The sequence below is a fragment of the Aphelocoma coerulescens genome, chromosome 10, assembly GCF_041296385.1.
Source record: "Aphelocoma coerulescens isolate FSJ_1873_10779 chromosome 10, UR_Acoe_1.0, whole genome shotgun sequence".
Taxonomy (NCBI): domain Eukaryota; kingdom Metazoa; phylum Chordata; class Aves; order Passeriformes; family Corvidae; genus Aphelocoma; species Aphelocoma coerulescens.
The window spans coordinates 10,756,650-10,778,707 of record NC_091024.1 but is presented as its reverse complement, the minus strand read 5'-3'; the positions used below and the strand labels follow the sequence as shown (position 1 = coordinate 10,778,707).

The following is a 22,058-nucleotide window of genomic DNA, read 5'->3' as shown; positions in this document are numbered from 1 at the left end:
ATGCATCCATCTATTCTCACTCTGGATTCACCTATAGGGATAAAATGCTCAGAGACATCAGGTCATGTGTTTAACCGTTCTTTTGTTGTCTTTCCTTTGAAATATGTTTCCCAGAACATGAACATTAGTGGGAGTTGCTGCTCTCCCAGCTGGACTTGAGCTCTTACTGCCAGTAAGAGGGGGAGCTGCTCTAACTAGGTTGTGGTCATTGGCATTGACGTGCCACATGGGGCTTGGATACTTTTCTTTGCACTTAATTGTCTTGTGGGGGTTGATCAGCCTTGGAGGAGGCTCTGATGTGCAGATGAGAGGGGAGCCTGCCCGGGCAGCCGTGGCAGATTGGGGTCCTTACTGCATCTTTGGTGCTTGCTCTTACTGTTACCACCTCTTTACCTCCTTCCAGCTGCTTTCTGCTTGAATCCAGTGTGGAAACAAGTGTGGACAACAGGGGTGGCTGCTGGGCCCATTGGGGGTGGCAGAAATGCTGCAGGTTGTACAGCCATAGGGATGGGGGATGGAGAATGCAGAGCATAGGAGTCACAGGGCTGGTTTTCACCTGGTACCTCCAGCCACAGTTCCTTTGCTGTGTAAAACTGGGATGTGATTCATCAAGGAAAGCAACCCCCACTGCACATTGTCTTTTCTTTGCAGGGAGGCTGTCGGAAGGGGGTTCTCTGGAGCTGAGCTGTAGTGCTGGTCCTGCAAAGGTGATACTGGAGCCAAACCAGGTGGTGATTTTGGACTGTAACCTGACCCCTGTTGAGCAAGTGATCAATATCACATGGAAGAAGAATGGGTTTCCATTAGTGGAGCAGGAACATCTCCACGTGCTTCCAAATGGATCGCTCTTCATCTCATCCCAGGCTGTGGCAAAGGACAGTAAACATCCCGAGAGGGCTGTTGCTGAGGGTAATTACTCCTGTGTGTCTCACAGCTCCCTAGGGACTGTCACCAGTCAAACAGCTGCAGTCAGATTTTCAAGTAAGTATTCTGGGGGTTTTGTTGATTTTTCTTTCTTTTTCCTCCTGGTATTTATACAGAAATCTGCTTCCCCAGGACCTTGAGATAAAATGTCTGGGAAATAAAACCATAATAATGGTGTATAGGTGGGATTGGGCATAGTCCACAAATAAGCAGTGGTGTCTTTCTGTTATCCCAGTGTTAACATCCTGTGTAACTCCCCCAGGTAAGTGCCATCAACTATGAATTAAAAACAGGACCCTCCTCTCTCCAAAAGATAGTGCTTGTTTTTGCAGAGAACTTCAGAGCCCTGAGTGCAGCACCCCGTGCTTGGCGAGGTGGCTGTGGGGGGGTCTGGCTATGACAGCCTGTGAGGTGAATATCTCTTTGTATGGAAGAGGTGAAAGAAAGGGTTCTTCAGGGCAGTTTTTGTTTGGATCGAGAGGGACACTCCAAGATCTAAACTGCTGAATATCCGCACAGAGTTTGAGAATAAAATTCCTTTGTATTCAGGGTTGACTCCTGGGCCTATTTTAAGTGAATGCAAATAAATGATTCCTTGACCTACCAAAGAGCTGAGGCTAGAAAATAATAGAAATACAGTAACACTTTTCTGTAGTACAGTGACTTGTGTAAATGTTGCTGAAAACAGCTGCACAGCACACCATGGGAGCTGTGGGGGGTGAAGGTGCAGAGAGAATGTCCTGACAGCCCCTTTACAATGGGATGTTTTTAGGCTCTGGTACCCCAAACGGGGCCATCTAGGTTTGGCCAAGTGAGTGTTTCAGTCTGTGAGCACTGTGCTATAAAACCAGAACTGATGGTGAAGCTTTGCCGGATCAGGGGAAAATCTTTGACCTTTGCAGCATGTCCTCCTTTTCTGCTCAGAAAATGTTTAGCATGCAGTCAGACATCCTGCACACAGGTATTGCTTGGGAGGAGGTGAAAGTCCTGGAGTAGAAAAGCTGTCATTAGTCCAGCTGGATTTATTTAGCTGCTTCTGCCTCAGTGCCAGACAGCCTGAGTTAGGATATATTTATTCCCTTTTAGGGGTGACTTATGTTGAAGTTTGTGCTGTGTCTGTTACACAGTGGCAATGGACTATGTCTCTTTTATGGTCCTGGGTTTATTGTTTGATGTCTTACAAGTTAAAACAGTGGAGACATCTCAAAATGGGGAGGCTGACTTAAATTGCCCTTCCCTCCTCCTGGATTTTTCCAGAGAGGCATACATGGGTGATGCCTCTCTCCATCCCCTTCTGTGTTTCTCCCAGAAAGAGGAAATTTCAAGTGAACTCTTTTGTTGTGTTTACTCATATGTCTCCTTTTATTACCATCTTCACGGGGAAAATGCTGCTTCCATGGCACACACATGCACCTGACATAATATACCCATTTCTGAGCGGGGAGCAGCAAGGGAACTGATTAATGAAATGCATCTCTTTCTTCGATTTGTTCCAAGGGTTGGGCAAAAGTGCTTGCTCCATTAGCATTCAGCAGGAGCAAGTGAGGATTTTAAAGGCTTGAGTTTTTTCCCCTGCCACTCAACACAGTCTATCCAAAGCTGGATGGAGTGGATGGACTTACTCTTTGTGCTGATTGCCCTGGGGACTGCTGATCAGGATGGGGCAGTAGAAGAAAACCTGTTCAGCAGGTGGGATGTGTTATTCCTGCCCTGAGCTTGTCCTTCTGACCTGCAGGATCTTTCCTTCCCTGGGATGAGGTTCCCATGCAGGGCTGTGGGCCTCTCTGTGTGCCACTGAGTCTTGCAGTAACAAGTAGGAGCATTGGGGATTCATAGCACCTGCCTTGCTCAACACTGCTTTGGTGCTGGTGGTGTCATCTGCCATGTTTCAGGCTTGTGGGAGTTCACTGCTCCCCCCTGAGAGCCCCAAGAGCAGCTCTGGCTCCTCTATGTAAGGGCTGCTGGCTTCCCAGTGGAGGGAGGGGATGTTCCAGGCAGCAGGGAGCCCAGAGGCTGGAGGAGGCCTTTTGAAGGTGGGAGTGGTGGAGGTTGGATGGCGTGTAAAGGCTGTGACAATGTGATGACTTCCATCCTTCCACTGTGGTCCAGGAGTTCAGCTTCTTGGCATTTTGCTGGATAAACATATGGCTCACTGCCCAGTGATCCCTGGCGCTCTGTGTGCCACCAAGGGACCCAATGCCATGGTCCCCGTCCGCACCTTGTGGCAGTGGTGGCCATGGCAAACGAGGAGGCACGAGGCTGGTCCCAGCCTCGTGTGTGAGTACGCCTGGTAAATGAGCAGCTGCTCAGGGTGATGAATTGGGTTTGCAGGTTTTCCTGAGCCCCACATGCTCCTGCATGGAAGTACCAGGGGCGTTACTGTAGTTGTGGGAAGGTGTAGCTTTCTACCTGTTAATAACTACATTGATGAAGATTTGTTAAAGCTTTTAATTGAGCTTAAACATTTTGTGCAAGGGAGGTTGGAGAAAATTACAGTAATTGTGACTGTCAGATGAAGATGTTTGCTGTGCCTGAAGGGAATGGGCCAGTGTCACGTGGCTGCTGGCAGGGAGCAACAGGGAGAGGTTTGGAGCGTTTCTGCACCTGGAGGGACAGGCCACAGCAGGAATCAACACACAGGATCTCTCATCATCCTCTCCACATGGACAGTGTCTCTTCTCTGTGGCGCCCTGCGTGTCTGGGATTTGAGGAATGGCAGACCAGGATTTGTTTTTACTTTAAGGATTTATTTTATAGATTTTAACCTATTTATTTTGTGAATTAGGGGAATAGGTGAGTGAAGGCCAGGGACTGTAGGCAGAGCCAGACTGGGCAGCAATACTTCCTGCACATGAATGCACAGGCTCTGGACTATCCATGGCTTTAGATGTGGCTTTAGATGCTGTTTTGGGTAGGTGAGGAGCTGGCTCCTGTGGAGAGCAGGAGCAATCCTGTGCTGCCATATGGCCCCGCAGACAGCACTGCGCTGGCTCTGCCTGTGCCGTGCTGGGGGACCGTGGCAAATTGCTCCCATGACTTTCTTTGCGTGTTCCTCTTCCACCCCTGGCCTGTTCAGAGGTGAGTCATTCATAGACGGGTGGCCTGGGTGGTGTATGTGATCTCGGTGGGGGCTGAAGTTGCCCCCACCTTGGAAATACCTCCTAATAATTATAAAAGGTACAAAGAGGACGATCACGAAGAGAGTCTGGGGGCAAAGCACTGTGGGAGAGAGCAGCGAGCCCCTTTCAGAAGGCTGAATTCCTTGCATAGACTGCATTTTCTGCCTGGGGTGTAGTGTTGCTGGCTGGCAGCCTTTCCAAGCCTGCAGCCTCCTGCACGGATCACGCTGCTGGGAGAGGGGGGAGGGTGCTGTGTTTCACCATCCTGCAGTCACCCCTGGGCTCAGGGCTAAAAGCCTTGGCACACACGGCTTGGCTCCAGCTGGGTTTAACATGTCATCACGGAGGGAGCTGCCTGCCCCACTCCTGGCGGTGCAGAGCTTGGTGCTTGGGCTGACGCTGAGGGCAATTTGCTGTAATGCTCTTCACCTTCTCACCTGCAGTAGGTAATTTTTACTGAGTGGCCTATTATGGTGTTCAGGATAATCAGTGCAACGGGGCTGGGAGGTGTTTTGTGGCTCAGGATGGCTTTGCAAGCTAAACCTTAGTTGAGGAGTTAAAAATAATGTTGAGTATGTGTCGTCTTTGTTTGCCTTTTCCCCTCAAGCATCTCCTTTCGCTGCCTCCCTATGGGAAAACCTCTCACTCAGCAGCACTTCTGGAGCAGCCCCTTCCATCAGAACGTGTTTGTGGGAAGAGAACAGCCCCTCCAAGGATCCTGTGTGTTGGAGCCTGTCCTGCACTCGCTGTGACCTGCATACACATCCGTGCAGCGTGTCCAAGTGGCAGGACCTGCTCTCCAGTCCTCTCCTCCCCTGCCTCCTTCTTTCTCCTCCCAGCACCAGCTGTTTGCAGCACAGCTCTGAGTTGCACTAGAGGTGCTGCATGTGTCCTGCCTCATCTATTCTACCCTGGTACTCCTGGGGATGAGACAGGTGGAACACAAGGGATCAGAGCGTGCTGTGGTGTTGGCCCAAGCTGGCGCAGATGCTTATGGAGCAGCAATGAGCCCAGCCAGCAAGTCTGTCTCTGCCTGACCCTTTCAGAGCTGACATCCAGGGGTCTTGTTCAGTCCTGCATCAAAGGAACCTTTTCACTTCTCTTGCTTCGATTTGGTGTTGCTTTCTGTGCTCAGGAGATCCCAGTTGAAGTTCCCTGTCCTCTCCTTCATGGAGGAGGCTGCAGGCTGCTTCTTTCAGAGCTTACAGAGGTGATTTTTTCCAGCCTATCCCTATCCCCACTATCCCTATCCTCTTGCTGTAAAAGGAATATGATGGAGCTGCTCAGCCTCTGAAGTCCACCCCAAGAATTCTGAGATGGCCCTAACAGACAAACCTGTTTGCTGGGCATTGCCAGAGTTGAACCCCTGGAACCCATGGAGCTCTCAGCCTGTTGTGGCTCTGCCAGGAGCCGTGATTCACCTTGGGAAGTGTGGCTGTTCCTGTGTGCTGCTCCAGGCGAGAGGGACGCTGCACTCACTAATCAGGATTGCTGTTTGGTCACACTCCTCTGCATCCCAATGAGGCTCTGTCAGGGGTGCATTTCTTGGCTCTTTGCTTGAGCCGTTCCAGCACGGTGGGTAGATGGGGCTGGCTTAAGGTGAAGGGCAGGATTTGGTTCTCAGCTGGGAATTTCAAGCTTGCAGGACCGGGGCTGGCTTAAGGTGAAGGGCAGGATTTGGTTCTCAGCTGGGAATTTCAAGCTTGCAGGACCAGGTCTGGCAAGTGAAAGCCAGGAATAACCAGGATAGGTTATTGCCTGGTAACCCAGGGAGCCCAGGAGGCTCTGTCACTTTTAGTACACCAAGATGATGCCACTTAATAATGAAGAGCAGAGAGACGGGTGACCCAACATGAAGTGGAGGAAGCAGAAATGCCAACAGATTTCATCTTTTCAGAAGAATTCCTGGCTCCCATCATGATCTTCCTGGGTACATGACCCTCCAGAGCCTGCCAAAATATTCTCATTTTCACCTGTAGGATGAGAATAATGGGAAAGAGGATTAAGGGTATCTGCTGGCCAGGAGAACATTGTTTTGATGGTGCCATCCTGAATATGCACTGGCATTTGATGGATTTTCTTTTAAACTCTTGGGTTCAGCAAGTTTTATTAACGTGAACTTAAAAGGTTTTGTAATCTGTAGAAATTACTGTGTTAAAGTGGTCTGCAGTGTGTATTTGAGAATACTAAAGCAGTTGGCTGAATTAAGGTCTTACATATTAATGTATTTTTCAAATTTTTCCAGGAAAACATTTTTCATTCCATTTGTATTGAATTGGAAAACTAAACGTGGCGGACAGCTGGTGGGAGAATTTGGTCTGTAGCTGCTGCGGAGAGCAATGAGTTGCTTGAAACATGTGATAACTATTTAAATTAAAGAAAAACACTAATGACAGCTGAGAATATGCCGAGGTTAAAATGGGTCATGCAAAAGCATTTCATTTTCCAAACTGTACATACTTTCTCAAGCTCACACTGCAATAAAGCATGTATGTGTGTGCATGGATGTTTGTGTGTGTGAGAGATGGAAAGAAAACTTCAAGTCTGGAGTCCTACAAAATCCAAAGCTATGATGGATGTTCTTGGAAAGTGGTGGTGAGACAAGCACATAATTGTGTTGGAGGGCCAGGAGGTCACTTGGGGTCTTTCTGAGCACAGTGCTGTGCTCGGCCCAGCATTCAAGTGTGTTTTTTGGCTGAAATTTATGTTCATTGCGCCACGTTTGGGGTTTCTGGCACTTGTGTTACAGCATTGTTAGATGGATTTGTCCAGCAGGGTGGGTTTCACAGCAAAGGCAGTTTAACAGAGGTGGATAAAGCAGAAGCTGGTTTTTCTGGTGGAAAAGAGTACCGGCTTTCTGCCCCCATCCAGGAGCCTGCATGAATATTCAGAACTCCACTATGTGACTGAGATGCCTTCAGGTTATGCTGTTGATAGGACAGATGTTGACAGCCCCGGGGGAGGATTTCTGCTGCCGGGTTTTGCTGTGTGTATGGCAGGGGAGGAAGATGAGGCAGCTGTGCATTGCGGTCCAAGAGTGACTCCAAACCTTAGTGTTTTATCTCCAAAACAAGTTCAGCCTCTTTACTATGGAAGGACACATATAGAGAGAGGTGACCCTTGGAGAGCAAACAAGTGTCCTGGCATGTATGAAATCCATCCTCCTCTGAGCAAGGTGTCTGGATCCCCTTGGCTGCCTCCAATCTTGTTGAGTAGGATGGAGTTGGTTTTTGCAGGTAGGAGAGGGTGGGTCAAAACTCTTACGGGCTCTGCCTCTGGTCTCCAGCACTGCCAGCCTGTGGGCAGCTGATTTGTGTAAGGAGCTTGACATCTGGCTTGTTCTTCCTCTTGCCTTGTTTTAATTTCCTGTGGCTGCAGGAATGCTGCGAGGCAAGGGGGAAACTCATCTCTGGGGTTGTGGCATTTCCCCTCTGTTTCTCATTCTGTGTCCTTCCCAAATGGAGCGAGTGAACAGACAAGGAAGCAATTTAGGAAGGTAACCAGTGAAACCACCTAATTGCCTGTCTTTCTCTCACACTGTTGCCTTAAGGGAGAAAATGAGGCAAGAACCAAATTTACACATTGAAACCTTTCAGTTACTGTTGTTAGGGCTGCTGAGGGTCTGTAGGGGCACAGGAAAGGGAGGAGTTACGTTTCAGGCTATATTCAGGAGAGAAAAGCCTTTCTCTTAGCTCATACGTCGTAACAGGTTTGCATTTCTCAGCAGAAACACTGAGTTATTAACTTTTCTTCCCTTCTTCTTTCTCCAGCATTATCACGCTTTTTCCAGCAGCCAGAGTCGCAGACAGTGGAAGAAAATGGCATGGCCCGGTTTGAGTGCCGGATCGAGGGGCTGCCCTCCCCTGTCATCACCTGGGAGAAGGACCATGAAGCTGTTCCAGCAGAATCCAGGTGATTCCCAGATTGCTTTCCTGGGCCAGCTTGAAAAAGAGCAAAGCAAAACCTGACCATTTAGGATGTGGAAGTCATTCTATAAAATGGTAGAATGACAAGAGAGGTGATAGACCAGGTTTGGACCTGATAACTAAGTCATATAAGAGGAGGTATTCAAGAGGCCCAGGAAAAAAAGTCCATAAACACCTAAATAAAATATCTTTCTCCCAGATATCCAAACCACAAAGGAAGAACAACCCTTGATATTGTGCCAGTTATTACAGCACAGAACCTGCACTCTGCAAGGGCTTGTATGTGCCTGGGATGGGGCATGGCAAGGCATGGACTGCTTTGGCTTGTCCTCTTGTGTGAAATGACACAGAATTCTTTGGGGGATTGGGGCCTGGGGTGAGGATTATTGACCTGGGCATACCCGACTGTACTCCATGATGTGGTTTTTCTTTGATTTTGGTTATGGTTTTAGTGGGAGGTCTGTAGACATCACTTCTGCAGGGAATCAGTGACTGAATTGTCCTTTAGTTCTTAAAAACTCCTCTTCTGTTCTGCAGAAGGAGCTGTTTCCCACCTGCAGAAGTTAATCCAAGTGGCAGAAGAGGAAAAAAAAGAGGGTGGGGTGGGGGGGGATGTTTAGGAATACTTTTGCAGCAGTGACTGTTTCTATAAGACTACTCACTTATATCCTTGAGTCTGGAGTGTGGCATCTAAAGGTTCATAGGACTCTGTTGCTTCATAATGAAAAGAAAATTAATAAAAAAGGAAGGAAAAAAACAAAAAAGAAGGGATTGTAGGGAGAAGTGTGCCATAGATACAATGGCTTTTTAATGAGACAGCTCGATGGATATTGTGAAATTACTTGCTCAGAGATTGCTTTCATCACAGGCAGCCTGAAAATTGTTTTCCTTGTAAAAGCCAGGCCATAATCTCTGGCTGCAGATCTTGCTTTTTAAATCATGTTCTAGCTAATATGCTTTTTCAGAAGGATTTGTTTTTTTTGTTGTTGTCTAGTTGTTGTTGGATTTAATATAACCGGCTTTCAAAGGAATTAAGTGAATTCCAGGAAATGTTGGCTGCCAACCAGAGCTTTCTGTTATCCTCCCTGCATCATGCCTAAGGACAGGATCTCAGGCTGGCCTCATTACTGTGGGCTGCCTCTTGTGCACACTTCAGATGAGCCTGTGAAAATGCAACCCTTTGGCTGGGCAGGTGTCAGGGTGATGATTTCATATTCCAGATTAGCCGGGCTTGGGAGGGTGTGCAAAATCAGGCTTGGGGACTGGAGATACAGTCTTGAAGTAATGCTACTAACATCAGTGTTTGTGATTTAAGAAGGCTAGAATAATTGTGTGGAACTCACATTGCTTTTCCCTTTTTTTGCTTTCCCTTTTTCCCCCTCTTTTTTTCCTTTCCCCCCTCTTTTCCCCTCCTTTTTGCTCTTCCCCCTCTGCTTTTCTTTGTTGTTCTTACCTTTGGGTATTCTTTTCAGTCTTTGCCCCTGGGTGCAGGTTCTAGCATGGTGCCACCTCAAAGGTACTGAAAGCTAAGCTTAAGTACTTAAACCACCCAAAGGGTACCAAAGTGCTGATTGGTATTTTTAGAATACCTTTCCTGTCCCTCTTCAGTACAAAAATCTAAATTCCATGTGTGAGTAAGGCACAGAGTATTTTGCAGTTCTGGCTCTGGAGTACATTGAATAAATACAGTCTTAAATCTGCAGCAGCTGCTGAAAGGTGGCTCACAGGATTTCTCTAGATTGCAGTTGCTTTGAGGTGTCTGCAACATCTCTTGGCATAATCTCTGATTTAGGTGCTGGCTGAGTTTCACATCAGGTTCCAAATTGCTGTTTATTTTCTCTAGAGACAAGATGAGCTCTTGCTGGGAACTGGAGGTCTTTGGACGTCTTCACAGCAAATCCATAACCTACAGACCACGTGCTCTGCGGTCATTTTTCCACATTTTGGCTAAGTGAGGGTTTTATCTGTGTGTAGCATTTATTTCTGTGCTGTGTCAGGAGTGCCTTGATGTGTCTCATGTTCATGTACAGGACTCTGGAGCTGTGAGCAAAATGGTTTCCAAACTGAGCCTACAGCAGAGCTGCAGATTCCTCACTGTGCTCAGGACTGGTGCTTTGGGCTGTCCTAGGCACCTTCAAAAGGCTGCAGGGAGGGTGTACTGGCAATTTACTGGGGAGAAGGTAAGAAAGGGGATAGAGCTGTTAATGCTGGAATATCCTCTGAGCTGTAGGGCTGCAGGGTTTGGACACGAGGCAGTGGCTCTTGATTTCAGTTCTTGAACACTGCCCTGGTGAGCAGCCCTGGGCCCCTCAGTGCTCTCAGGGAGGGGAAAAGCTCTGTGGGTGTGCCCTGTTGTTCTTGCTGCCTTTGAGGCTGTGGTAGTTGGCCCTGCTCTGAGTGTGCTGTCCTTCAGTGTAATCCAGGGGGGTTTGCCTTTCTCCCCGTCGAGGCAGTCTTCTCTGAGGTCCTGACAGTGCAGCTATCAACAGCAAAACTCCTGGGAGTGCCAAGGTTCCAGCGCTTCTGTTGCTTCCAGGGCCTTTGTCTGTCTGTCCTTTAGTTTTTGTTTCCAGCTTAATCCTTGGTGAAGGTGAGCAGACAAAAAGATTTGCCCTTTATGTGGAAGAAAAGCTCTGCCAACTGTCTGCTCTGAGTCATCAGGCAAATTTCCTTGTAGGGAGCCTGGGGATGGAGCAAATGCCCTTGAAGGCTGCTTCTAGTTTAGGGCTGCTGGGACCCTGAAGAGCTGGAGGCTTTGTGAGCAGCTGGGAGAAATGGTGGATAGAGAAATTCTACTTTTCTTCCCTCCTTGCTTCCCCAGCAGAGCAGTCCTCGCTGCTGCCGTTTTTTCTCAACAGAATGTACTGCACTGAGTAGATCTCTTCCAATGGTGCTGAAGGGACTGTCTCAAGCTCTTTTGATGAAGTTTCCCCACTCAACCCCCTTTTTTCCAGCTCCTGCTCTCTTTTGAGACACAGTGGTTTGTTTTGTGCCCTCAAGAGAAGCTGGGTCCTGAACACCCTGGTCTAGTGACCCTGCTCTGAGAGGACAAAGGCCACAAACCAGAGGTCCATCCCAGCCCCAGTGAATCTGTGATACATCACTGACGCATCTTTTTGTGGCTGGGAGATGCCTTGCCTGATGTTTGAAATATGTTGATATTAATTACAGACTCAAATAGCAGATGCACGACAAAAATAAATATTATCCCAGTGGGAGGCTTTCCCTCCGCGGAGCTGAGAGGATGCAAATATTTGTCATCTTTCTCCTGAGTTCTGATGAGGCATCCTGATGAGGGCTTTTGTGTGCCACCTCCTCTGAGGTCTTTTAGAGCTTGATTCTGAGCAAAATCTCTTTGTAAGTAGCAGGAACATGGCTTTAGGGATGTAAAGCAATGTGTTTGTGTACGTGGGAAGCTTCAGCCAGTCTGTGTCTGTGAATCAGGCTGTAGGATTGTTCCAGTGGAGACAGAATGGTCACTGGAGGAGCTCTGGTAGTTCTTCTTTCTTCATCAGCTGTGAAGAGGACAAGACATGATGAGCTCAACTGCAGTAGCTGCGGTCCAGGATCGATGCAAGACTCACAGCGGGGATATTTGTCTCTGGAGCAGACCACTTGGGGCAAGGGAGGTGTTTCCATGAGTGCAGATTTAGGATAAATGTTTGCAGGAGCAGGCATGCTGTTGATGACCATGGCTTGAACACAGGATGAGTGATCCATTAAAGACTTCCTGGATCTGTGATCCTCGTTCGTGGCACTCCAGCAGTCTCAGCACCTGGAGAACCACAGTTTGACTTACTGTGATCTTTGTGGATGGCGGGACTGGCATTAATGGTTATAACTTGTCTTTGTACTGTTCCTGTGGAATAGCTGCTATCCCTCCCCTTAGCAATTGCCTTTGAATGTGTCCTCTTCATAATGAAGACTGATAACCCAGAGCTGCCTGTCAAACCTCAGCAGCTCTGTTTATAGAGGCTTGCAATTAAAAATGGATCTCATATATAATTAAAAAGGATCACGTAGGCTTTGTGCCTTTCGTTCAAGAATAAAGAGGCTGCCATCTAGGAATCCAGGCAGAAAATGGAGATACTGACAGCCTGCTCCTACTTTTATGCTAATTGCTAATCATGTGCTTTGTTCAGTGTAATGCAGCAAGGATTGTGTTCATGTGTGAGCAGTGTAGCCATTTCATTCCGTGGAAGTGTTTCCCAGTAGCATCCCATGGGCAAATCAGGGGATACCGAATGCCCAGCTGTGAGTTTGTCACCTTGTGAAAGCCAGAAACTTGTGGAAGAAGGAAAGGAATCACTACAACCCAGAAATGGTGCAGGTTCAGGTGGCTGTGTCGTGGCTGCGTCGTGGCTGCTTTGGCCCATGAAGGTGCAGCTGTGTATCAATTGGTCCCCCTTGCTGCACCCTGAGGTGCAGCAAGAAAAAGATGATGTTCAGACTTCTTTGCAATGTGTTTTTTTGTGTGGCAACCAAACCTTTGTAAAAAGCAAGTGCTGAAAATGGCTGTAGTGTGTGCTGAAGCACCTGTATGCCTGGGGACATATACAAATGTGTATGTAGAAGCGTGTGTGTATGGAGTTGGTTTGTACTGTCTAGTTGGTTTGTGTCAGCAAAGTCCTGTTAGTGTGGTCTCCCAAAAGCACCTTTTGCATTGTGAAGACTCCAAGGTGATGGATAGGTCTGTACCTGCTGCTTTTTGAGAACCACCGGTTGGGTTGCTCAGAGGTTCCCTGATCCCATTCTGCTGTCATTACCAGGACCTGCACAAGAGAGATTTGCAGGAGAAAAGAAAGAGATAAAAGGGCTTTGGGATGATGAATAGGTGGGGTAATGCATAGCCTGTCTCACACTCTTCCTTTTGGTCACTCAGGTTTATAACTCTTCCCAATGGTGTCCTCCAAATCGTGGATGTGCAGGAGAGCGATGCCGGGATTTACCACTGCGTGGCAACCAACACCGCCCGAAAGCGCTACAGCAGTGATGCCACCCTCAGCGTGGTGAAAGGTGAGGTGCTGGCAGCAGCCTCTTGGGCTGGGCACAGGTCTGCCATATAATCACTGTGTGTGGTGGAGAGCTGGGCTCAAATACCAGTGGCCTTCTCTCCTCCTGCTGTGGCTCTGCATGTGGCCAGCTTTGGTTAAAACTTGCAGAGAAGGTGTTTATGAAAGATTTCTCTTTGCTGTGATGGGATAAGGAGGCTGAGTTGGGAGGACTCCTCTGTGCTCTGGAGTCGTTAGAAGGGATGAGGCATCCTGTTTGCTCCTTGGGGACAGCAGCATTGTTGGTGGTGTTCTCTGCAGCAGCCTTGGATGGCAAGACAGGCAAGGTTTGGCATGTATAGACAAACGTGCTTCCCAAGCAAGCAAGAGAACTAGCTGGAGACTGGAGTATCTGGCAGGACCGTGCCTACCCCAGATTGCCTGGCACAGTCCAGAAGAGGTTGAGCACAGTGATATCTGACTTGTATTCTGAGTCCATATTGGTGATGCTCTGCTGAGCTCCAGAGATCGCCAGCTGGGATTTATCCTGGTGATACAGGCCTTTGGAGCAAGGCTTTGGGTGTGAGCTGTCTGATCTGTCCGAGCTGGCTTCCTGATCTGGGCCTCAGCCTCTGAGTGCATTTTCCTTTGTAAGCCAAGAGTGCAGTGGGCAAGTCTGGACATGAGAACGTAGCTGAGAGCATAAGTGCAGTGGGGGTCTCCAGACTCCAGCATCCTTCCCAGCACGCCTGGCTGCCTCCCCAGCTTTGTATAATCCCTGTCCTGCAAGTGGACAAACTCACCAGGGCTGGGAGTCTGGCTGAGGTGTCCATTCTCTCAGGACCCCCTGCCACATCTGTCTCCTGTTTGTGCTGACCCCAGTGTATCTTGCAGGGAGCTTTAACCTTGAAAGCTCTGAAATCCTTCCCAACCCCTTTCGTCTTTGTTTAGGATTGCGTTGCTTGACATTCTGCTCCAAATGTATTTTCCCAGCGATGGCTTTGCTGTTCATCCATCAGCAGGGAGTGTAATTAACTGTGGAGCCTGAGAACACACCTCTGATCAATGGATTATGTCGTGGAGGTAATCTGGGTGGAATCTGCAGAGAATTCGTGAGCGGTTGAATGCTCTGTATATAATTGCCAGCCCCTGCCAGATCCTCTGTGTGTTTAATGAAGCACGGAGCCGAGGGGAGTGCTTCCTATGGGCAGTTCCACGCTCCAGAGACAGCTCCCATGTTGGGTCTGGTGTGCTATTGATAACTAATATCGATCAAGCTGCAAAGGTGAATTTGATGTCCTTGGCATCATAACTGATTCTGCATAATTGCATCTTGTAGCTCTGCAATGTTTAATCTGCTTTGCAAATGGAGGCACTGGAAGAGGTTAAATGGGAAGAGTTCCTTCTGGAGCACCAGCCGGCCTGAGCAGATTTCTGCCTGGAGTTCTCACCCAAATCTCTCTTCTGCAGCACCACACCACCCGCTGGCTGCTAAAACAAATATGTGAGGTTGAGTTTTTCACCAGATTGAGCTGATAGTGATGAAAAACATGCCTGTTAAATCTCTGGGGTTTTTTATAATTGGGGAGAATATCTCTGAGACAGATGGGAAACTGCAGTGACCTGTGCAGGCTGCAAACTCCTCCACGAGTGACTGGCATGGTATTGATCCTTTTTTGTTTCAGCACTTCACCATCAGGGCACATTTTTTGATGCCTGGACTGGCTTGAGGAGTCTTTTCCTCCCTGTTCAGAAGCAGCTGAGAATAGTTGGAGTGAGCTGGTCAGGCAGAAATCCTTTCCTGATTGTGAGAAATAAAACCAAACTAAACCAAAACAAAGAATTCTAGGAAAAAAAAACCAAAACAAACTGAAAAACAGACAGCAAAAGAACAATAGTCTGAAATACAGTTATTTAGTGTTGCTTATTTGGAAATTTCAGGGACCAAACTCCTATGTGTCTGCAGACAGGAGCAACTAAACTGCTTCTTCCCTCCCTGCTCCTGGCTAGGGACTCCTTTGTGCCAAGATAAGGTGACAGTCCAGCTTTTCAGTCCCACTGTACTTCCAGGGCCCCTGGAAAAGATTTGTGCAGTGGGACTTCGTGTCTCCTTACCCACTGTCCCACTGGCAGTGCTGTGTTATGATGGTAGAGGCTGTGCTCCTGGCAGATTTTGGGGTCTTGCTGGTGATAATGCAAATGCTTCCAAGGATCAGGCCTGGGAACTTTCCATGTTCATGCCTCTGCCTTCCAGACAGGGCTGGATTTGAATGGGCTGTGCATAGCAGAAGAATCTGTTTCCCTATAGCTCTTCTGCCCAGTTGTCCTGTTCCTCTCCCCTGTTCCTGATACAATGGCTGGGAATAGTTCCATGTCCCTTATTAAAGGCCTTTTCCAAGTAAAACCAATGATTAATGTGACCCCTTTCTGTCATATTTGCACAACCTAAAAACCCCAAAAGTGTTGTTTCCCTGGACAGTGTGACTTCCCCATCCTGGGGGGAATTCCAGCTGTGCTGTGCGTCTGTGGCTGAGCACATGCTGGCCATCCCAGGCAGGGCAGGGAGCAGCGGGGCTGCAGATGTTTTGGCTGTGCAGACTTCATGGTGCAAATTTCCAGGCCTTCCCTGGGGAAGCGGCATTTGGAGCTGGAGGGGAAAAGAGCAGACGGAACAGCAGGATTCAGCCATGCAGCCCTGAAACAGAGCCTGCTGCTGAAATAGGGGTAGTTTGGAGATTTTCCCATTGGATCTCCACTGCTCCCCAGCGGACGGAGTACCAAACACATCTGGCAGCACTGTCCCTTCAGCCCTCACCTGGACAGGTGATGAATGAACACTGCGGCTCTGTCTGCCAAAAAGGTCATTAGGAGCTGGCTGTGGGATGCTTTTCCTAGGCTCCAGCTGTGCATGCTGCCTTTCCTTGGGGTCAGCTGTGTCTTGTTTCTTGTAGCTTCTTCTCTGGAGCCCTACCCTGAACTTGTAGGTAGAGAACTAATTCCTTATGTGTCCTGGTTATGTTCCCAGGTTCTTGACATATGCATGGACACGTTGCCATGCTTCATAAAGCAGCTCTTAAAGAAGAGTAGCAGAAGGGCTTGGGGAACATGACGTGTGGTCTCAGCAGGTCACTTTGCCTGTCACTTCACTTTCGCCCTCCATGTCATGCGCATGCTTGCTCTTTGTGTGTTTTCATGGGAATAGGGACTCCCTCTTGCTGTGTGTTTGCCCCTCAACTGGCACAATGTAGCACAAATAGCAGTCAGAAGCTGTGCTGCTGCAAGAACAGTAAACTTTTGCAAGGATTTGATCTATTCTGTTTTTAAATGTCACAAGGAGTGTGGCTCCCCCTAATTTCCACTGCATCTTCACCACTGAATGAATGCTGGGATATCTCTTCTCCACAGCTAACCCAATTTCACTTCCCTGCAATTCATCCTATTAGTTTTAGTTGCAAAGCATTGGGAATCTTGAAAAAGTTTACATTCCTCCTTATTTTTTAATCCCTTTGACTATGTATAAGCAGTGTGGTGTCCCCTAAGTGACCTAAAGAAAGTTAGAAATCTTGGCAATTTTAGAATAAAATAGAGTTTTCTTCCACTGCGGTGGGAGAAACAAGTTTGAGATCCTGACCCCAGAGCTCCTTCGTGTAGATCTCGGTGTTTGTGTCTTTTCATATTTAGTGGGTATTGCAGAAGAATTGTCAAAGCACAGTCCTGGGAGCCAGGACTCCTGGGTTCTCTCTCCCTCTCTGTTGTTGGGCTGCTGAGGAGAATCAGTTCCTCAAAGTTTTAATTTCTGTAAATAGGGATAATTTAATAAATAACATTGGAGTTGCCCTTTGGGAGGGATGGGTCAGTCTGGAGAGTGATTATGGGCATTTAGTGCTGGAGGTCATGGAGGGGCACATACAGAGAGAAGTGTGGACATGTATCTCAGTGTGGGTGTGAGATTCCTCTTCCTCGTGCCCGCTGCACCCTGTTTCCTGGTCTGTGCACGTGAGGTGGCCGTGACTGCTGTAACATGTATGGGAAAAACCTTTGCCTCAAACCAGGCTGGCAAGAATCAGAATCTCACTGTGGTGCAATAATGCAGGAACTGGAGAACAGAGCAGGATGATGGGTGGAGGTCTGGGCTGAGCAAGCCACAGGAGGGGTCTCTCAGCAGCTGAGCACATCCCCCACAAGCTGGGATTTAGTGCCGTGTTATTAGAGATGACACTGTGAGGTTGCCGTTGGCAGAACATCATTTACGCTGACAGTTGTAGCAGCTTGCTGCAGCAGTGTCCCAGGAAACGGATTTTTCAGCCAAATATTTGTATGAATGTGATAACAGGGACAGAGCTTGGAGGCAGCTGAAACACCTTCAGGTTTTTTGTTCTTTTAGTGTTTGTATTGCAGTGCTTTGCAGGTACCAAGGGAGAGCCTGGGACAGGGGTGGTTCCTGCTCCAAAGGGCTGTGGGAAAATACAGCTCTTGACTGGGATGAGCTTTAGGGATGGAGGGGAAGGTGGTGATGAAGTGAGCAACAGTCGCAGTTGGCCACCACCTTGCAGAAACAGACGTGCTGTTACCACAAGTGGATTTTCAGTCCCTGCATGTGTGAACGACGTGCTGGATGCTGGCTTGGCGCTCAGCCTGAGTCCTGGCCACGTGCTCTGCTCCCCTTGCAGTTTCCAACACAGGTACTGGGCAGCCAGGGAGCAGGGAACTTTGGATTTGGGTCAGTGCTGCTCTGGGCTGACCTCCCTGACCTCAGTTGGGTGTTGATCCCATGTGTGCTGCCATCAATGGAGAAGGGCAGTGTTAACCAGAGTGGAGGGATGGTCCCACCTGGATTGGGGTAGTCTTCCTCTGGTAGGAACCCATTGCAGGGGCAGCAGGGCCCTGTGGGGTTGTGAGGGCAAAGCTTTCCACAGCTGTGTATGGGCATGGCACACTTCTTCTGAGAGGCAAGTCATGGGAACGTGTAGGGAGAGAAATTGTGGGGTGGGATAACACAGCTGCATTTTTGCTGTGAGTTGGTGTAACCAGCAAGTGATGCATCACCTCTGGAGAAGGAGACAGTTCTGGCCTGCAAATGCCATGTTCCTATTCCGTGTGCCTCCTGTGCTGGACACAGAACTGTCACTTTTCCCTCTCTCCTTTTAGCATCCCGTTTTTCTTTGCCCTCTGGTCTCTCACATCACCAGCAGTTAAGCAGGGAGCTGCTCTCCACTTGACATCCCAAAAGCTCAGCCACGAGGACTCTCTTTACAAGTGTTTCACAGCTCTGGTTTCCTGGGAAGCAGGTATCTGAAGCTGTTTGCATAATGCATCTGATGGATTCTGTAAAATGCTGTTGTTCCTGCCTGTGGCAGAAGGTGCTAAGCAAGCCATGGTAAGTGTGAATTCAGAGGATGGCAAGATCAAGGAGGAGATACACAACATTTCATGCTTAATAAATAGATCTTTAAAGCTAGAAGTGACCTTCTGCCTAACAAGCTGTAAACTTTAACTCCATCTCCCTTTTACTGAGCCTGGCAATGCTGGTGGGTTTGAAGCACGCGTGGAATAGGATTGAGCCCATAGATATTGGATGAAACTTGTGGAGGTCTGGTGCACACGTTAGGCACCCATCCAAACACACAGCTCTTCTTGGCTGGGGTTCCTACAGGGCCAACATGCATCCGCACCCCTCACGTTGCCGAGGGAAAACTGCTCGTAGCTCCAGTGTCAGCAGCTTGCTCTGGGAGCCCAAGGGGAGTTCCAGCTCAGCTGTCTGTGAAGTTCCATGGGGCTCTGATATGCCACACTTCTGACAGCTCCAGCAGCCTACAGTGACAGAGGGTTTGATACAAAATGCAGAGCCCTCACCTCCCATTAAGCGCAACAGCTAAGCCCAGGGATGGCACCAAAGTGAGTGGCAACAGAGGTGTCAAGGATAATAGAGCAGAACGAGGGATGTACGGCTGGGAATAGGTGAGCTGTTTCCAGGTCCTGAGGGGAAACTGGTCTAATCCACATGCAGTGGTAGCTGTGCATGATGTTTAGAGCTGTCAGATATGGCCAGGCTTGTGTGTTACTGTGCCTCCAGCTCCTGAAGACTAGGGATGTCTGGATTCAGGTTTGTGGTTTGTGGTCCTCTGGTGTTCTCCACATGCATCTCTTACTAATTCAGGTCTGCTGCACTTTTGAGGCTTCCTGAAATAAGTGTCTGCTGGTGTTCGGTAAGGCTCATACTGAAGCAGGGTTTAAGCAGTAGGCTCCATTCAGTTCTTCTCAGAGTCCCTTGGTGGTGGTGCATTCCTGTGGTGCATCAGCACATCTGCACTACAGGGATCACACCTGGCCCGTCCCAGAGAGTGTGGGACAGGCTGTGCCTGCATGGGGAGGCTGAAGGCAGCTAGGAATAGAGACTATAATTAGGTCAGCAGCTTGCAGTGGGCTGCAGACAGGAAGGTTGATGTGGTTGGGCTCCTGATGACACTTGTTAATTATTAATCATTGGTGTTACAGCTGCTGAGGCTGAGGGCTGGTAGTATCCTCCGGCACTGACAACGTCCAGCAGCTGGAGTGAGTATGTTGGAAGGGTCTGAAGGCATAGCAAAGCTCATGGTGGTGTCTAATCCCATTACTTTCGACATGGGATAGACATACGGAGCAACCTTGTCTCTAAGACCCACCAGTACCTACAGGCCTGGAGGGTGCTAAGGAACAGGAATGGGAGGAGGGGGCCTGGGTCACAGGGGAGGCTGAGTCAGGAGCAGAGCTGTGCTGCTCTAAGCCCTTGCTTGGATATCTTGGATGCCAGGGATCACTCAGAACACAGCCGGGAGTTTGCCTTCAGTAGCAGAGATGTTTTTGCCCAACTCTGTTTCTGGTGCAGCCAAGGGGCAATGCCACGTGGATTGTAGACAAGAATGAGGAGCAGGAAGAGAGAGGAAGGATGGGATAAGGAGGGGCAGGTGGTGTTATCAAACACTGTCTTAATGTGTAGCCTTAGACAGATAAGGGTTCCCTGTGGCACCCAGCAAGTGTCCATCCAAAGGGCTTTGACAGAATCTGTGGATATCAGTGATGATCTTTCCCCATGGAAAGCCAGCTTTTCTTTCAGACTTTTCCTAGAAGAACAGATTTGCATTGTCCTGAGTGAATGCAGATGCATCCATCTGCTTTTAGTTCTCCCTTCCAAGTTGGCAGTCTCAGTTTGCTGCCAGACTGTGTTACTGTGGGCTCCCAGCGTGTTGTGTGTTCACAGCATCGTTTTTGGGAAGCATTCTGTGTACCTGGCATCAGAGGGACCCCACTGCAAAATCCCTTCCCAGAATGTTCCTCTTTTCAAGGCTTCTCAGGACAGTGGATGCTGCTCTGGAAGAGGGAATGGGGCAGAGCAGGAGCCGTGGCCACAGAAGGAAGCAGGTTGTGTCCTCCTGCACAGTCCAGGGCCTCCAGCCTCATCCCTCTCTGCTGTCTCTGGATGTGCCTGAATTGTAAATGAATCTGATGTTGCAAATAAATCTGAATTGCAAATAGATCTGATGAAATAGGTGTCAGCCCCTGGGAAACGTCAGCCTCAGAACACAAGGAGGAAGTGACTGGAGTGAAATGGCTCCAGTCACTGAGGCAGGGTGAGTAAGGAGGAGTTTCAGGGTGACTTGTGAGCCAGAACGGGCTTCTGTTGACCATGTCTCTGTGTCATTTCTCTGCAAGAGGTAAAGAAAAAAAGCCTTACAGTTTGGTTTTTTTTTCTTGGAGCTTCTCATGTATCATCCTAGAAGGTGATGTGCTGCCCTAGGATAATGACAAAGAGAGCTGGTGTAATGATGGTTAGAAAGGCATGAGGATGTTTCCACTGAATCCCAAAGGCTGGCAAGCTTATGTCCCCAGGACCATTTAATGTTTACTGATTTGGGGGGGGCTGTGTCTGTATTTAAATCATGGATACTGTGGCTTTTGTCAAGGGTCTTCTGATGCTCTCTGGCTATTACTTTTGCACCTTTACTTCTGTGAATGACTGTGTTGTGAACCCTGAGCAGATGGAGTCCCAGAGATGGTGAGAGATGTGCCCAGAGCAGCACAGTGACTTAGTGACAGAGACCAGGGGAGACTGTCTTGAACCACTGGACCAGAGCCTGGTCCTGCTGGGCAGCTGGGATATTATCCTGACTGGATGTCAGCCATGGGATGTTCCTGGTGTACTGTGGAGGTTCCTGTTGCAGTGGTGACTTTGCAAAGCAGCCTCTTGCAGCCCTTGTTTTTCTAGTCCATGTTTTTGGCAGCTGCTGGGGAATGGCTGGGGCTTACAGTGCTTTAAGGGCTCAGCTTGAGTAACATAAGCTGTCTGGGTGTTAGGGTAGGGAGGCTGCTCTGCTGTTTTCTGCTGCACTGAGGTACCTCTGCTTCTTTCTTCATTTCTCCTTGTTGGCCTCTCACCTGATCTAGAGCCTCAACTCCCTCTGTACCCTGAGTGACTTTCTTACAAGGAGTTTGTGTGCACAAAAATCTGTGAAAATGTGCCAAGAAAGGCCCATTTATCAGTAGTAACTATCTAAAATGGTGACACTATCAATGCTGCTCCAACACAGTCCTTCTGTCAGATCTCAACATCCACTGTGCCCTGAGCTGGGGTTTCCTATTGCCTGTGCTACATTCCAGCTCCATGGGCTGCTGCTTCTTCCTCCTAGAAGTTCTCTGTGATGTATCTTCAGGCTTCTGAGGATTCAGATGCCTGAAGGCCTGAGGTGTCCAACCTTTTGGCCTGTGGCAGAAGCCAGAAGAGCCCCAGTTCTCAGAGCTCTCTGCAGTGGGGCCGCCTGGCTGCGGCTGCCGGGACAGCTCCTCCTGTTTATTTTGTCTGGCTCTGGCTTGGAGCGGTGCAAATGGAGGCGCTTCCAAGCGCTCTGGGGAAGCAAGCAGGAATTCGTCGTGCAGTCTGGCTGGCTCCCGTCCCTTTTGGCGTGATGAAGAGCAGTTCCAAATGCATGTACGCAAACAGAGAGCCAATGTTGACAGCTTTACAAGAGCTGGAGTGGTGGGTAAAGCACACTCCGACTGCTTTGCAGCAGAATTAAACATACCCTGGACATACAAAACTCCATAGCCTGAAGGATCAAGGGTTT

At 48.7% G+C, this 22,058-nt stretch overlaps 1 protein-coding gene across 4 annotated transcripts in view; it reads left to right on the top strand.

Annotated features, from left to right (window-relative positions):
• IGDCC4 (immunoglobulin superfamily DCC subclass member 4) overlaps nucleotides 1-22,058 on the top strand; it is an 88,814-nt gene that overhangs the window by 29,644 nt on the left and 37,112 nt on the right. For 3 of the 4 annotated variants that reach the window (XM_069026375.1, XM_069026376.1, XM_069026377.1), the window contains exons 2-4: nucleotides 652-981; nucleotides 7,814-7,955; nucleotides 12,852-12,985. In XM_069026375.1, the coding sequence (XP_068882476.1) occupies nucleotides 652-981; nucleotides 7,814-7,955; nucleotides 12,852-12,985 (606 nt within the window). Of the gene's footprint in view, nucleotides 1-651; nucleotides 982-7,813; nucleotides 7,956-12,851; nucleotides 12,986-22,058 lie in introns of those variants that run through there. The other variant, XM_069026378.1, reaches the window with a different exon arrangement.